The following is a 16,000-nucleotide window of genomic DNA, read 5'->3' on the forward strand; positions in this document are numbered from 1 at the left end:
GAGACTGAAAGGAACTCTGGAGAGAAAGATTCTCTTCTTTCTAAACTTTACTCTGCTTGCCTACAGAAAAATGTCTTGGTCATAAGATTGAATAATAATTTGAATATTAACAGCAAAAATAAAGATACAGCTAGCAGGGTATCTGTTAGATATAAGGCACTATGATAGGTACTTTATGTATTTAATTTTAGATAATCCTTATATTGTCACAGTGGGCTAGGTATTTTCACCAGTTGTTAGACATGAGGAAACTACAGCTCAGAGAAGTAAAGTAATTTTATTCAAGATCATTGGCCATGAATGTCAGAGCCAAAATTTAACCTCAGACCTGTTCAACTTGAGCCTAAATGTTTTCTGCTAAGAGTTAAAAGGGTAAGTGAGTTAATGTAACTCATTTAGAACAGTGCCTGCCACATTGTAAGTACCATGTCAGAATTAGCTACTGCCACTACTATCATTACTATGCGGCTATTACTACTGCTATGCTGTATAGGCACAAAGCATAGCACTTAAACACAGCACTGACTTAGTTTTCTATTCTCTGGGCAAGCATTTTCTTACAGGTATCATAACACTCATTCTGTTCACTCTTTTTAACTCCTGAACATAAAGTCATCTTTTATCAAATATTCAAATTCCAAATTTTGTTTTTAACTATTGTCTTCATTTTTTTAAAAAAAATATTTTTTAGTTATACATGAGCACAATATCTTTATTATTTTGTTTATTTGTTTTTATATGGTATTGAGGATCGAACCCAGTGTCTTACATATGTGAGGCAAGCGCTGTCACTGAGCCACAACCCCAGCCCTTCATTTTTTGTATCTATTTGTCTTCTTGAGAATTTAGATCACTAGTAATAAAAAATGGTGAATATAAAACTGTGCCTCCAGAATGTGAAGTTTCTATTCCATAACTTTACAGTTACAGTTCCTGGTTAGGTTTCTTTGGGTTATTTCTTACCTATCCATCTAAATCAGCTGGTGTGAATTTTAGAGGTAATCATAATAGTTAACTTTTATTTTATTTTATTTTTGGTAGTGCTGGGGATCAAACAGGGCCTTGAGCACATGCTGGGCAAATGCTTTACCACTGAGCGCTATCCCCAACCCAATAGTTAACTTTTATTGAATTCTTACTATATGCTAGACACTACCACACTTTTATGTGCATCATCTTGTTTAACCCTTAAAATAGACTTATAAGGGAGAGTTTAATATTGTTTTCTTTAATTAATGAATGAGGAATCTAGTTAGAGCTAAGACTCAGACCTAGGTCAATATCACTGTAGAGCCCATGTCCTTACTATAAGCCCATGTCCTTAATACTAATCTTTTTAGTATTATGAATAATTCTTCCATGAAAACATAGTTGCAGTAATACAGCTACTGCTGCATCCTCAAATAGGAAATTTTCCATCCCTAGGCTGTGAGTGGTTCCTTATATCTTCTTTTTTTTTTTTTCCTTATATCTTCTTATATTTTTATATTTTCAGTTTCTGCTTATTGGATAGATCTTCAGAAAATTTGGATTCATACTTGGAGAACTACATTCATATCCGAGTGTGACTCCTTTGTAATTTATTACTTAATTTCTATAAAATTTATTTCTATCTAGTCTATTTTCAGGATACTAATGTGAATATAACTTAGTTTCTGCTCTCAAGGATCTCGTAATCTAGACCATAAAACAATATAACATTAAAGTACTTTATGTCAGCAGTAGAGTAATTGAACTATGTGCAATCTATAGTTGAGGTGCCAGATCAACCCTATCTAGAAACAACTGCAAGGAAGTGTAATTTCAAAACAGGTTGGTTAGGCAGACTTAAGAGGAGTATGGAGAAAGTCCTAATAATAGGTTTGGTTAACTATTTTTTTCTATTCTGATTGTTCCTTTTTTTAAATTTAAGAAAGTCTGATAGTATATCTTTGCATAAAATAAAAGCTTTTTTAGGGATTTTTACATACACACAGGAATGTTATTGAACCATTTAAAAAAAAAAAAGAATGAAATCCTATAATTTGTAGCAAAAATAGATGTAACTAGAGGACATTGTTAAATAAGCCAGACCAAAAAAGATAAGTACCGCATGTTCTCTCTTACGTGGAAGTTTTAAAAAGTTGACTTGAGTGTAGAATACTGATAATTATCATTTGGAAAGAGGTGAGGGATAAAGAGAGACTACATTTGATCAGTGCTCATCATATATATGTGTTGAACTATCATTCCATTAATATGTACAATTAATACATTAATAAAAATAAATAAAAGGAAATAAGGTCAAATTGTCTTTATTTGGCCATATCATCATACATAGAAATTTTATAGCTTTGCCATTGAGGTCATCAGCGATTATATATCACATTTATTATTTACCCCAAGCTAAACTCCATGCTCAGTAAATATGTTAAATGAATTAATGAATGAATGGATGTGTGGATTAATTGATGTTTACTGATTCTGAAAAAAAGTGAGCCTTTTAGAGCTTTGATTCATTGCCAGATTGCCTTTCTAAAAAATGATACAAATTTTTGTGTAATCAGCATGAATGAATGAGAGTGCAAACTTTACTACATGTTACTGAGTTTTGCAATTTAATTATAGTCCTTCATGACTCCCCTGATAGTTCCTTTAAGTAACTTTTTTTCACTTTTTCTCATTAATCTAATATATCTTTGAAGCATCATAAAAATGGATCAGCCATCCATGGCAAGTTACTAACAGTTATTACCTTTCTGTTAACTTTTCCAAACATCTATTGGCTTTTAGTGGTGCAAAGCACATCTTTTTCCCAACCTTTCAGTTGCATTTTCAAAATTTATCTATAAAATATTACAATATATCTGAATATTTCATTTTGATTATTTGTTAGGCACTTTTTATTTAGAGACTTCTATATCTAAAATATACATGTGTGATTTTAGTTGAGTGAGCTTCAGGTTTCTCCATAACATGAAGATAACACTGCATACCTCATGGCATGTAATGCTTATATTGAATAATATTGTGAAATTACCTGATTCAGTGCTTGACACATAATAGATTCTCAGTTGTCCACTGATTCTGAGTTAAGCAGGCAGAACCTCGAAGTCCAGTTAGGGAGGTTCATTGCCATGTAATAATTAGAAAAAAAATATCACAAATAGTGAATTAAAGCCTACCAGATGTAACAAAGATGAATACAAACTTATACTACATAATTGCAGAGAGACAGTTTGTAAGAATAAAACAAGTACAGAGAATGCTGAGGTAAGGGTAGAGGCAGCACAATTTGAATATTGCTATTAAATTAGATTGAGTTGGCTCTAAGGAAGGAGATTTAATCTGAGTGTAGAAAGATGATATTGAGCAATATTGGTGAAGCAGTTAATTGACAGAAAGACTTAATATTTGACTGCAGAGTCTTTTATTTAATGTAATAAACAATAGAATCTCTTAGGGCTTTAGGTGGGGAATGTAATAAGATACAAGCCCTGTTGAGGAATACTGTTATAGCTAATATGTGTAGGCATGAAGAAGTGAAAGAGACTGTTAGTACAGAAACCTACAGAAAAAGCTGGTATAGTAAGCTAGACTTAGGTGTATGAGAACCTATGCTAAACAGGAGGTAATTGGGAAAAGTAGTAAAATGAAACTAAACAAACAAACAAACCCTCCATGCCTGGCTATGAACAAGGGAGTCCTCAATCTGAATGGGAATTCAAGAACTCTTAAGGATTCAAAGTAAAACATAAGTTTATAGTCTAGAGAAGATTAGGAAATAGAAAATAATCATTAATATTTTAATTGAAGTGTAACACATACACACAAAGGTACACATACAGAAAGTGTTTAGCTCCAAAAATCATCCAGTAAACAATCATGTAGATAGAATCTCAGTCAAAAAATAGATATTTGGAGCCTGGTGAGGTGGCGCAGGCCTGTAATCCCAGCAGTTCAGGAGGCTGAGACAGAAGGATTGCGAGTTCAAAGCCAGCCTCAGCAAAGTTAAGGTGCTAAGCAAGTAAGACCTTGTCTCTAAATAAAATACAAAATAGGGGCTGGGGATATGGCTCAGTGGTCAAGTGCCCCTGAGTTCAATACCCTGTACCCACCTCCCTGCAAAAAAAAAATGATATTTGGACCTGGTGTGGTGGTGCACTCCTATAATCCCAGGAGGATCACAAGTTTGTGATTCTAGACAACTTAGCAAGATCACATCTCAAAATACAAAAGGCTGATGTTGTGGTTTAAAAATAGAGTGTTTGCCTAACATGTACAAGGCCATGGGTTCAATCCGTGGTATGACAAAAAAACAATATTTACCAGCATCCCAGAGGCCTATATATTTGCCCTCACAATCAACTCCTTTTTCCCACAAAGATACAACTGTCCTGTCTTCTAATATTAGTTTAGTTATACCTGGTTTTTCATTTTGCAGAAATAGAATCGTGTTCCTCATCTTTTTTTTTTTTTTTTTTTTTTTGTGTGTGTGTGTGTGTGGTGCTGGGGATTGAACCCAGAGCCTTGTGCGTGCCAGGCAAGCACCCTACCAACTGAGCTATATCCCCAGCCCCTGATATCTTTTCACTGAACATTATGTTTGTGAGACTCATTCATGTTGTTGCTATTGTTCATTTTCTTTGCTGTATGTGTTTGTACTACAAGTATTTATTAAGTCCACTGTAGTTGGCTACTGGGGTTGTTTTCAGCTTGGGGCTATTTTAGATGATGCTGTAGTAAACATTCTACACAGTACCCTTGTTCATGTTTATCTTAATCCATTAAAATACAATAAACTGGGTGGCTTTTAACAAGAAATTTATTTCCCACAGTTCTGGAGGCTTGATGTACAAGATCAAGTGCCAGCATGATTGGGCTCTGGTGAGATCTTTTGGTGCTTGCAGACTGTCAGCTTCTCCCTCTGTCGTTATATGGTGGGAGGAGCAAGCAGAATTCCTCAGGCCTCTTTTATAAGGATACTAATCCCATTCATGACCCACTCACCTCCTAAAGTCCCCACCTCTTAGTACCATTGCCTTGGAGGGTTATGATTTCAATGTGAGAATTTTGAGGGGACAGAAACATTCAGACCATAGAAGTAGTGTGGGATATAGCAATACAGAAAGTGTGGGATAGCTTCCTCATAGGAAATACAAATATTCATTCTTTTGTTTACAAATAGTTTTCAAATGTTGGTTGTACAAATTTACACTTCATAGGACTTTCATTGATTCACTTTCTTGCCAACACTTGGCATTGTGAGACTTTTTAATTTTATTCATTTTGGAGGATGTGTAGTGTTACCATGTTGTAGTTTTAATTTCCATTTCCTGAATGAGTTGGTGAGGGCCACCACTCTTTCATTTTTATAGATCATTTATTTGCTCTTTTTTGTGAGGTACCTATTAAATGTTTTATCAGTATTTTATTTGAGTTGTCAGTCTTTTTCTTACTGTTTGTGGCTTAAATTATACTGAAAATAGCTTCTCAATTTGTTCTTTTTTTCTTTTCACTTTCTTAGTGGTAACTTTTGTTCAATGAAAGTTCTTAATTTGGGGCTGGGGATGTGGCTCAAGCGGTAGTGCTCTCGCCTGGCATGCGTGCGGCCCATGTTCGATCCTCATCACCACATACAAACAAAGATGTTGTGTCTGCCGAAAACTAAGAAAAATAAACATTAAAATTCTCTCTCTCTCTTCCTCTCTCTCTGTCTCTCTCTTTTTTTAAAAAAAAAAAGTTCTTAATTTTAATGTAGTTCAATGTATTATAGTTGATATTTCTTATGTCCTTTTTATGTGATATGAAGTAAAGATCAAGTTAAGGCCAGGCGCCATGGCACATGGATATAGTTCCAGTACATTGGGAAGCTGAAGTAGGATTGCAAGTTCAAAGCCAGCCTCACCAATTTAATGAGACCCTGTTTCAAAATTTTTAAAAAATTAAAATGGCTAGGGATGTGGCTCAGTGGTAAAGCACCCTTGGGTTCTATCCCAGCCCTAAAAAAAAAAAAAAAAAAAAAGATCAATCTCGACTTGCTTTTGTTCACCTGTTTTCTGCTATCCTTTTTTCTACTATCCTTTTTCTGTTCCATTCCAGGGTACCACATTGCATTTAGACACCCTGCCTTTTGAAACTTGATTTTAGTCAAAGATTTTAAATAAGTCACTAGTAATACCAGATTATCTTCCATTATTGTAGTTCCTAAGTCTGCCCAGTCAAAGGCATTGGATTTGCCTCCTCCTTTAAATTATTCCTTGGTATCTCTATCTGGATATAATCTCTTGCTCTGAATTTTTATAAATTTTTTCCCTTTACTTCCCTCATGCTTTATTAAAGTACTTTTGCTGATTTGTCAGTCCTTTCTAAGTGATAAATAAAATCAGTCTTGGTACATTGGTACATCATCTATAGAGCTGAGTGAGATCTGAACCCTACTTGAAACTAAATCAAAGCCTCTTAAGTTTATTCCACATTGTTTTGTGAAGATGATAGGATGATATCAGATTAATGACTTGATCCAACCAGCACCTTTGGAGAATTAAAACCATAAAATTAAGTTGTTAGTTATTTGCAATCACTGTGCTTCCCTAGAAGTTAAAGACTAGAGTTAGATATAGAGTCCTCCCTCATTGTCTCTCAGCCTTATAGATTGATACTATTCTACTGTAGTTATAGCTCTCAAAAAACATTTGTCTCTTTAGTACATACAGCTGTGAAGCTAAAAAGCAAATTTGAATAATTTCTTTAAATGAGTGTATTTAAAACATTGACTTTTCTAAAATGATCTCGTACTTCCTGCTCTATTTATGTCTTCATATTTTATAACATAGATTATGTCTTAGGTCTCCTTAATTACACCTCCAAACTGCTAGTGAGTAGCAGGTGTAAAATTGAGGGGTTGAGGGAAGAACTGTGAATAAATGTTACATGGTAAATTGTATACTTATACATTATAAGAACTGGTAGCTACTTATATAGTGAGCTTGGGGTTTTGTTTTGTTTTAAGAGAAGATGCCTTCGGAATGAATAAACAGCAAATCTTTCATTTGTGTAAAGTAAAAATTATATATTTTTGAAATATATATATATATTTGAATATAATTCTGTAAGGGGTTAAGTTAGGTAGTATCCTAAGAGAAAACAAAACAAAAACATGTTTCTACTAAAAGACTTAGACACAAATGTTCCTAGCAATTTTATTCGTACTAGCTAAAAAAGTAAAATCATCCTAAATCAATGCACACAGTCTGGTGACCAGTTATACAAATTATGATATATTCAGATGATAGAATACTATGGATGGATGCATCTTCAAAATATTATGCTAAGTAAAAGAAGTAAGGAACAATACATACTGTGTATTTACTTGTATTTTATTTTGCTGTAGCACAAGCAAAACCAGTGATGAGTGTAATAATATTGGGGGTTGCCTAGGGACCGGGTGGGTTGACTACTGAATGGCAAGGAACACAGGAAACTCTGGATGGTAGAAGTGTTCTCTATCCTGATTAAAATGGTGGCTATATAGGTTATACATTTGTCAATATTTATCACTTAAAATTAGTACATTTCATTCTATGTAAATTATACCTCAAAAAATTGATTTAGGAGGCTGGGGTTGTAGCTCAGCAGTAGAATGCTCGCCAGCACGTGCAAGGCCCTGGGTTCGATTCTCAGCACCACATAAAATAAATAAATTAAATAAAGGTATTGTGTCCAATTACAACTAAAAAATATTTTTTTTAAAATTGACTTAGGTTAAAAATATTAAAAAATATTTTGTGACTTTGATATTAAGAGAAAAGAATCCAAGATTTCTATATTAAAATGCAGAGATACATGGGAACAGAAACAATGAATTTGGCAAGGGCAGACCTAATTGTAATGATAAATTTCAAGACTTTTGCATTTGATTAGATAAATTGGGTTATCTGACATCAAAATAAAAGAGGCCTTCTGTATTTAGCATGAAATTTGAAGTCATAATTTTAATTTCTATTTTTGAGTATTTAAGTTATTTCTCTGAAGAGAAATGCTAGTAAAATTGTGGAAAACAAATACAGCTAATGTCTGATTTTCATTGATGAGCTGTAGATCTAGTTTTTGGAAATTATTCAGCAGACATAAAAACGTCCTGAGTCTTTGTCCTCTAGCACTGAAGACAAATTTTATGTATCTTTTAAAGTGGTTGTTTTTGATGTGGTTGTTATGTACGTGCATTCAGGTAAAAATAGGTAATTAAATGATACCTATTTTATAGGCTTTAATTGGCCTATATATTTTTAAAGTATTTTTTTAGTTGTAGATGGACACAATACCTTTATTTATTATGTGGTGCTGAGGATCAAACCCAGTGCCTCACATGTGCAAGGCACGTGCTCTACCAGCGTCATGGTCTGCTTATTGATATACATTTTTTTTCTTGTTTCTCCTGTAGCACAGTTGACTACTAGTTTGGTCCCTGAGGCAGAGGTCCTATAGGGATCACATAGCAGAGTTTGCTGTGTATATTCCTTACTGGACAGTAAGGGTAGGTAGGATCACTCAATTTACAGTGGAAGTCAGTGGCAAAATGAAGTTCATAGGTAGAAATTTACCATATAAAACACGTACATTCTCTCTTCTATCTGAGTATGTAAATACACAGATAAATATGTAACATAGTAGTTTAGGACAGGCCTGAAGAATGAAATTAGTAAAGATCTTAGAGATACTGTATTTCAGCCTAGACTCTGAAAAGTATATTAGTAATTCCTGTATAACTCTTTTTACTCTTTATTTTCCATGGTGGGATTGTGAAGTATTTAGTATAAAAAATGATTTAAAAAAAAATATGAGGCAGCAAAGTTACTATAACTTTGGTTTTCAAGAATTGAGTTTAATTTTTATCTGACTGTTTAAGAGCAAGATTGGTATGATGACATATAATTAATGTGACAGTAATTCCTCACTTTGTCATAATCTGTTTGCTACAGACACAAAGTACTGTGAATATGTCTTAAAGATAATACAGCTGAGCTAAAAGAATAAGTAATGATGAAGCAGTATTTATATAATTTTCAAATTATAAGCAGAATAAATAATAAATCTGAAATTCATCTTAAGGAAACCAATACCAAAAAATATTTATACATGCTATGTGAAAAAATAGATTGCTCACAAAGAAGCACCAAGTATACCTTAGCAACAGTTGAGCCTAAAAGATGTCCTAGAAGTAGCTAGGACATCTTCCAAAAGCCAAGGAGAAATAACTGCCAACTTAGAATGTTATGTTTAGTTAAAACTAACATCAGGTATGAGATAAAAATAAAGACATTTACATATATACAAAGACTTAAGAAAGTTTATGCCTCATAAACCCATTCTTAGAGACATATTAACAACTTGGAGGGAAAATGTGATACATATAAAATAGTGGTGAGCCAAAAAAAATGAGAAAATGTCATTAAATTTGTTAGCCATTGCATATAAAAATAATGATGTTGACAACTAACTTATTATATTAAAATGAGAAAGGTCAAAAAAGAAGACTCCTGACAGTTGAGGAGAAGGTGATATGTCTTTGTTCAAGGAGTAAAGTATACTAAGTTACATGTTTAAGAAGAGGATAGATATTGCACATAAATTTGGTCTTTAATAGAAAATGTTATAGTGAAGTAAGTATGTTCAGTAGCTAGAATATAATTATCTAAAATGTCCAAATAAGCAGAGAACAGAAGGGAATATATTAATCCAAATGAAGATAGGAAAAGTAGAGGAGGATGTCAAAGGAAAAGTATGGTAAACTGAAAACATGTAAAAATAATTATAACAACAATCAACATTGTTTTAGATACCAATATGAACACTTTACATTTATTTATTCTTTCTACACTAATATCCCTCTGAAGTGTAGGTACTGTTATTATCCTCATTTTATAAATGAGAAAATTAAGGTACAAGGAAATTGGCCAATGTCACACAATTAATTACTGATCAAGCCAGAATTTGAGCCTGGGTATTCTGGCACAAGACTAGTTCAAAATAAGTACACTATATAATTTAATACAGTAAATGTAAGCAAATTAAGCTAACCTATAAAACTTCAAAGATTATTCAAATGGGAAAACAAAATTTAGCTGTATAATACTTTCAAGAGGCATACCCAATGCAAAATCACACAGGAAGTTTGCAAATTACAGGGATGGAAAAAGAGATACCCAATGGTATTAACCAAAGAAAATTAGTACTATGATATGGTTATCAGACAAGATAGAATTTAGGGGGAGAAATAAAGTATTAGAAGGTCTGTTATATAATCTTTCAAAGAAACAGTTCACCAAGATGAAATGCTATTCATGAGCTTCTCTTGCCTGATTGGCTGAAGTTTCAAGGAGTATGTTGAATATGAGTGGTGAGTGGGCATCCTTCTCTTGGTCCTGTTTTTAGAGGAAATACTTTAAGTTTTTCTCTGTTTAGTATGATGATGGCCTTGGGTTTGTCATATATAGCCAATATAATGTTAAAGTAAGTTCCTTCTATCTTTAGCTTCTGTAGTGTTTTAAAGATAATGGGCATTAGGCTTTGTCAAATGTTTTTTCTGTGTCTATTGAGATAATCATGTGATTCTTGTCCATAACTCTATGTGGTAAATTATATTTATTGATTTGCATATGTTGAACCAACCTTGCATGACTGGTATGAGAACAACTTGATCTTGGTGCAGTATCCTTTTAATGTGTTTTTCTGTGTGATTTGCCAATATTTTATTAAGACTTTTATATTTATCAAGGATATTGGCCAGAAGTTTGCTTTCCTTAATGTGTTGTTGTCTGGTGGGAATTTTTTAAATTGAGGGAATCTTTTAAACATACTCCTTAATAATTAATGAATTAAAAAGGAAATTATAATAGAAGTTATAAAATATTTAGGACTCAAAGATATGAATGTACTGTATACTAAAATATACAAGCTATAGTTAAAGGGTTAGAGCTAAATTTATAGCCTTAAAACCACTTAACTGAAAAATACACATTAAAAAAATCAAACTTCGAACTTGGAGAAAATTAAATAACAATACAGACAGCTTGAGGAAAATGAAGAAAAGAAATCAAAAGAAGAAATTAATGAAATAGGAAGCAACCAACAATTCCAAATGCTGATTCTTAAAGATTTAATTTTAAAACTAGTAAAATAAATGGCATCTAGCACGACTGAGAAGAAAAGAGAAAAAGTAAAGACAATATGCAGTGTTCAAATTCATGATGTCTTACTCATTGTGTCCTTAACTATATTATGTCGACTCTCAGAAAATACCATGGATGACTTTAGGACAGTAAATGCAACAGTTAGGCAAAAATGTGAAAAAGAATAATTTTCTAGAAAAATTTTAACCAAAATAAAATCAAGAAAATTCACATAGCCTATATTCATTCAAGAAACTGAAATAGTGATCAAAAATCCTTCTTTCCCCTTCTTTTCTCTACTAAGACATTTATGCCTAGAAAATATACAGGAAAGTCTTACCATACCATATAAAATAGGTTACCCCAATATTATATAACCTATTTTAGAAAATAAAAAAAGAGATATCTAGGCAATTTATTTTATGAGACTAATATGAAATATGGACATGGGTAATCTAGAAAATTTTAAGGGAAATTATAGTCCCAAAGAACACAGATGAAAATATCCTAAGTAAATGAAAAATTTTTTCCAGTGTATATTAGTATAATTCTCCATATTAAAATATTAGAAGGGAACTGGGGTTGTGGCTCAGCGATAGAGCTCCCGCCTTGCACATGCAAGGCCCTGGGTTCGATCCTCAGCACCACATAAAAATAAATAAATAAATAAATAAATCGAGTTTTAAAAATAAAAAAATAAATAAATAAAGTATTATAAGATTAAAGGGAGAAAAAACTGCATGGCTGTTTAATAGATGATACTTAAAACTATTGATAAGGTTTTGTAATTAAAAATAAAAGGCCTTTTAAACAAAATAGAATTTTTTTCAACTAATAAAGAAAATATAACAAAAACCTAGAGTGAACAGTCATATTTAAATATAAACTTTAGAAGCCTTCCCACTAATATCAGAATGTCTGCTAACCCAGTTTGTATTAAACAGTTTGCTAGAGAAGTTAGGCACTGGAATAACACAAGGAAAAGAAATTAGGAGTTAGAAGAGATAAGATCTATAATGAGAATAACCCATCTGTGTTTTGCAGGCAATTCCTATGAAATTATGGCCTACTCTTCCAACTCAAGAGTTGAATGCAAACTTAACATTTAAAAAGGTCAAATTCAATTGTAGTCAATGGTGTCTCTATCTCATTTAGGTTCGCTAACTAGTAATAATAAACAGTGGTCTTCTAGAATGCTGGAAGAACTTCCTTTTCATCTAGCAATTATGTTCATGTATTATAAAATTAAACCAATTAAGTTACTTTCATCATCAACAAGTAGCTATGGATTTTAAGAGTTTCTGTTAAGAAAAAATATATTCTATACCAACTGACTCTTAGTTCTGATTACTTTTTTTTTTTTAAGAATATCAATGGTTGTGGATGGACACAATATCTTTATTCATTTATTTATTTTTATGTAGTGCTGAGGATCGAACAAGTGCTCTACCACGGAACTATAGCCCCAGCCCTCAATGGTCATTCTTTTTTTTTAGAGAGAGAGAGAATTTTAATATCCATTTTTCAGTTTTCGGCGGACACAACATCTTTGTATGTGGTGCTGAGGATCGAACCCGGGCCGCACGCATGCCAGGCAAGCACACCAACACCTGAGCCACATCCCCAGCCCCTCTAATTACTTTTTTAGGCAAAAATCGAGCAAAGTAAACATGGTATGAAAAAAAAATAGATGGAAGAATTGTGTGTGTATGATAGTAAGATCCCTTAAACTTGTTTTCCGATTTAGGGTTGCTGTAGTCTAAATTTAAATCACATTTTGGATCCTGTCCAAGGGCTTTGAAGTACAAACTCATCAGCCAAACTTAATCCTAGCTTTAAAGCCCAAGGTAATGTTGCAGACCCATGGTGTACTTTAGTCATAGGCATTATTTACTGGTAACCTGACAGGGTGGGTGGCATGTACTCTTCTGTGCCACTCACCCCCCTACCTCTCAACAATCCTATTTTATGATGAGTGTTCCCATTTTATGGTTTGTTTATCTTTACTCTTCTCTTAGGAAACTAGGTGGGGTTTTTGTTTGTTTGTTTCTGAATGGATTGAAAAATAATTGGGGAAAAGAAGCCACAGAAAGTTTAGAGATATTTCTGTTTGGGAATAAAAATTCACATTCTAGTTAAATTGTCTTTGTGTTATTTTTACGTTGTTTATATATTTAAATGGTTTGGGTTTTCTCACAAATCCTTCATTGTCCAAAACATGGCTTTCATAAAATCTTTAGCATTCTCTTCTATCCTGTATATTCTAGTTCTGTTATTTTTCTCTTCCAGCTCTTTGATGAGAGACTATAGAGGCTAATACTTTGAAGAGTGTTCTGGACTAACTTACTAGACAGGCCATGATCTCACCTGAACTCAATTTCAGTGTGACAACTTGATAGGACAGGACAGGTGGCTATTCTGCTGACCAGCATTTGATTGGGGAGGGTGGAAGTTAAAGATGGGTGGATATGTCTGATGACAAAATAAGCAATTCCTTGAATAGGAGTATGCAGAATAAAATAGGGACAAGCCGCTGGTGGGTCTAAGCTATATCTTGTTTCTTTCTCAGCTATGAGATTTGCTGTGGCTATCTTTTCACAGAAGCCAGCTAGGACAGCCCTTTAACTGCCACAACCCATAGGTTTTTGTAGAAGGCACTTGTTGCTATCTTTTGAGTTTGTTCGGTCTCATTTTTATGTATGGCTTTATGTTTCTTTGGTGGTAAAACACGATATTCAAAGGCACAATATATAAGAAATGACCTTTTCTTGGAGAACATCTCAGGTCCTATTTCCACAATGTTATTTAATCTAAACTCTAATATGTTATTTTTAATTAATTTTATGGTACTAAGGAATTGAACCCAAGAGGCTCTTTACCACTGAACTTCTATTTTGAGACAGGGTCTAACTGAGTTGCCCAGACTGACTGAATTTGCAATCCTGCCTCACCCTACTCAGTAACTGAGATTATAGGCATATATCACCATGTCTGGCTAATCCTCTAAAGTTTTAAATTTCTGTGATATCTTCTGTTGCCACTTCAGGTTTCATTACTGAAAGTTCATTCTATGTTGTGAAGAGAAGCAGCATTTCTCAGGAAAAAAACAACACCTAATATAGGGAGGTATATATGTACGTGTATACACACACACACACACACACCTTACTTCAAGCAGACCTGCTAGTTTTAGCTTTCCTATGCAATACATTGGATTTAATCTACTTGATCCAAACCTTTAAGAAACATGTCCTGGTTTAATTACTGAAACTTACCTTCTAATTGTTGTAGTTCTACAATAGATATAGTTAAATTCACTATAACTAACATTCCTTAGGCTAGTTTAAAGATTTTTTTTTAGCATTTGAGGGAAAAGTAAGAAAGACAAACTATAGGTAGGATCATGAAGATATGGAACCACAGGAAAAACCTGGGAATGCAACTTGGAGTCATGCTTATTCTATATCCTTAGGAAATTGAGGTTGTACAAGAAAAGAAAACTATTTTTCTTTATCTTTTGGTAACTTTGCTTTGACACCTCTTTCCCTAGAAATTTTCCCACAGAAATTCTAGGACTGACTTTCATTTGTATAACTTGGATGCATTCCCGTCTCTGAACTGATTATTATAAATTACTGTTAGATTTTTCTTACCCATCTCTGAATCTTAGGGGAGGGGTTAGCTGTTACTCATATGAACTGGAAATAAGGGAAGAAAATTGGGGTGGTGTTAGCATTTGAAGAGAAAGGAATGTTGGACAATTAAAAATATCAAATGTCCACTTTCTCTGTTCCCAAAGCTGCTTAGTTGGAAAGGGCTGTCCTTCAACCAAAAATGCACTAGTAACTGGGTTCTCCTGCTGGACCTTCCACTGTGGGAGCCTAACCCCTCCCCACAATGCCTCTGTTCTACCACAGATACCTGTTTCCCAAGTTTACACTGTGCTGGACTGAATTTGTAGACATGAAGGTCAATGTGCCCTGTGAAACCATCGAATACATTGAAGCCAACTATGGTAAGACCTGGAAGATTCCTATAAAAATATGGGACTGGAAGAACTCTCCCCCCAATGTGCAGTCCAATGGAATCTGGCCTATTTCTGAGTGGGATGAGGTCATCCAGTTGTACTGAAATAATAAGTTGAAATAGGAGAAGCTTTCTCCTGAAAAAAAATGTTGGTAACTGTTTAAAAGACTACATGTCTATTTGTCAAACATAAGCAGGATCCAAAGGAAAAACATGACAAGTTTTAAGACTGAAAGAATCCTAACTCTTGAGCCATCTGATTTAATTATCTCATTCAGCATTCACTTAGTTTCTGTGTGTCAGATAAAATACTAGGTTACAGTGGAGAAGCAGAGACAAATGATCAAATGTCTGCATTGTTCCTGTCCCTTTGGTAAGCACCCCAGTTTTCCTTTGATGGAAATTTTCCACCTTTTGAAGAGCTGAAGTAGAATATAATATATCCTATAATTTTTTTTTAAATGTTAAGTAATTCTTAGACTGGAAGATGAGCTTATCAGGCAAAGCTAATGAATGGTATATTCATGAAAAAGAACAATGTATTCCTGTTCTTAGTGTTGAAGCTTGTGTAATAGTGCTACCTTTAAGAATGTGGCATCTGAGTTAATTTTCAAGTGATCAGACTTTAGGTAGCATCAAGAAAAGATTGTTGCAGACTCATTTGACAAGCCATATGATGCAAATTGATTTAGAGCATAGGGTATTATTCTATAAGGGAAGGTGGGAGCTCATTTTGAGTTTTGTCAAGTTAATTTCATATATTTACTATTTTCATATTTGAAGTGAGAAGAAAGTTGATGCTTTTGTGATACTTAAATTTTCAA

The 16,000-nt window shown here is 33.5% G+C and overlaps 1 protein-coding gene across 16 annotated transcripts in view; it reads left to right on the forward strand.

Moving 5' to 3' along the window:
• Positions 1 to 16,000, forward strand: part of Fktn (fukutin) — a 95,478-nt gene that overhangs the window by 45,251 nt on the left and 34,227 nt on the right. For 3 of the 16 annotated variants that reach the window (XM_046451385.2, XM_046451376.2, XM_058581611.1), the window contains one exon: positions 15,068 to 15,165. The exons of 12 other annotated variants lie outside the window; for them this stretch is intronic. In XM_046451385.2, coding sequence (XP_046307341.1) covers positions 15,068 to 15,165 — 98 coding nt within the window. Of the gene's footprint in view, positions 1 to 1,495; positions 9,185 to 15,067; positions 15,166 to 16,000 lie in introns of those variants that run through there. One more of the 16 variants, XM_058581609.1, reaches the window with a different exon arrangement.

Source organism: Marmota monax, unplaced genomic scaffold (genome assembly GCF_021218885.2).
Source record: "Marmota monax isolate L192 unplaced genomic scaffold, Marmota_monax_Labrador192_F-V1.1 WCK01_AAM20220418_F8-fsc00020, whole genome shotgun sequence".
Lineage (NCBI taxonomy): Eukaryota > Metazoa > Chordata > Mammalia > Rodentia > Sciuridae > Marmota > Marmota monax.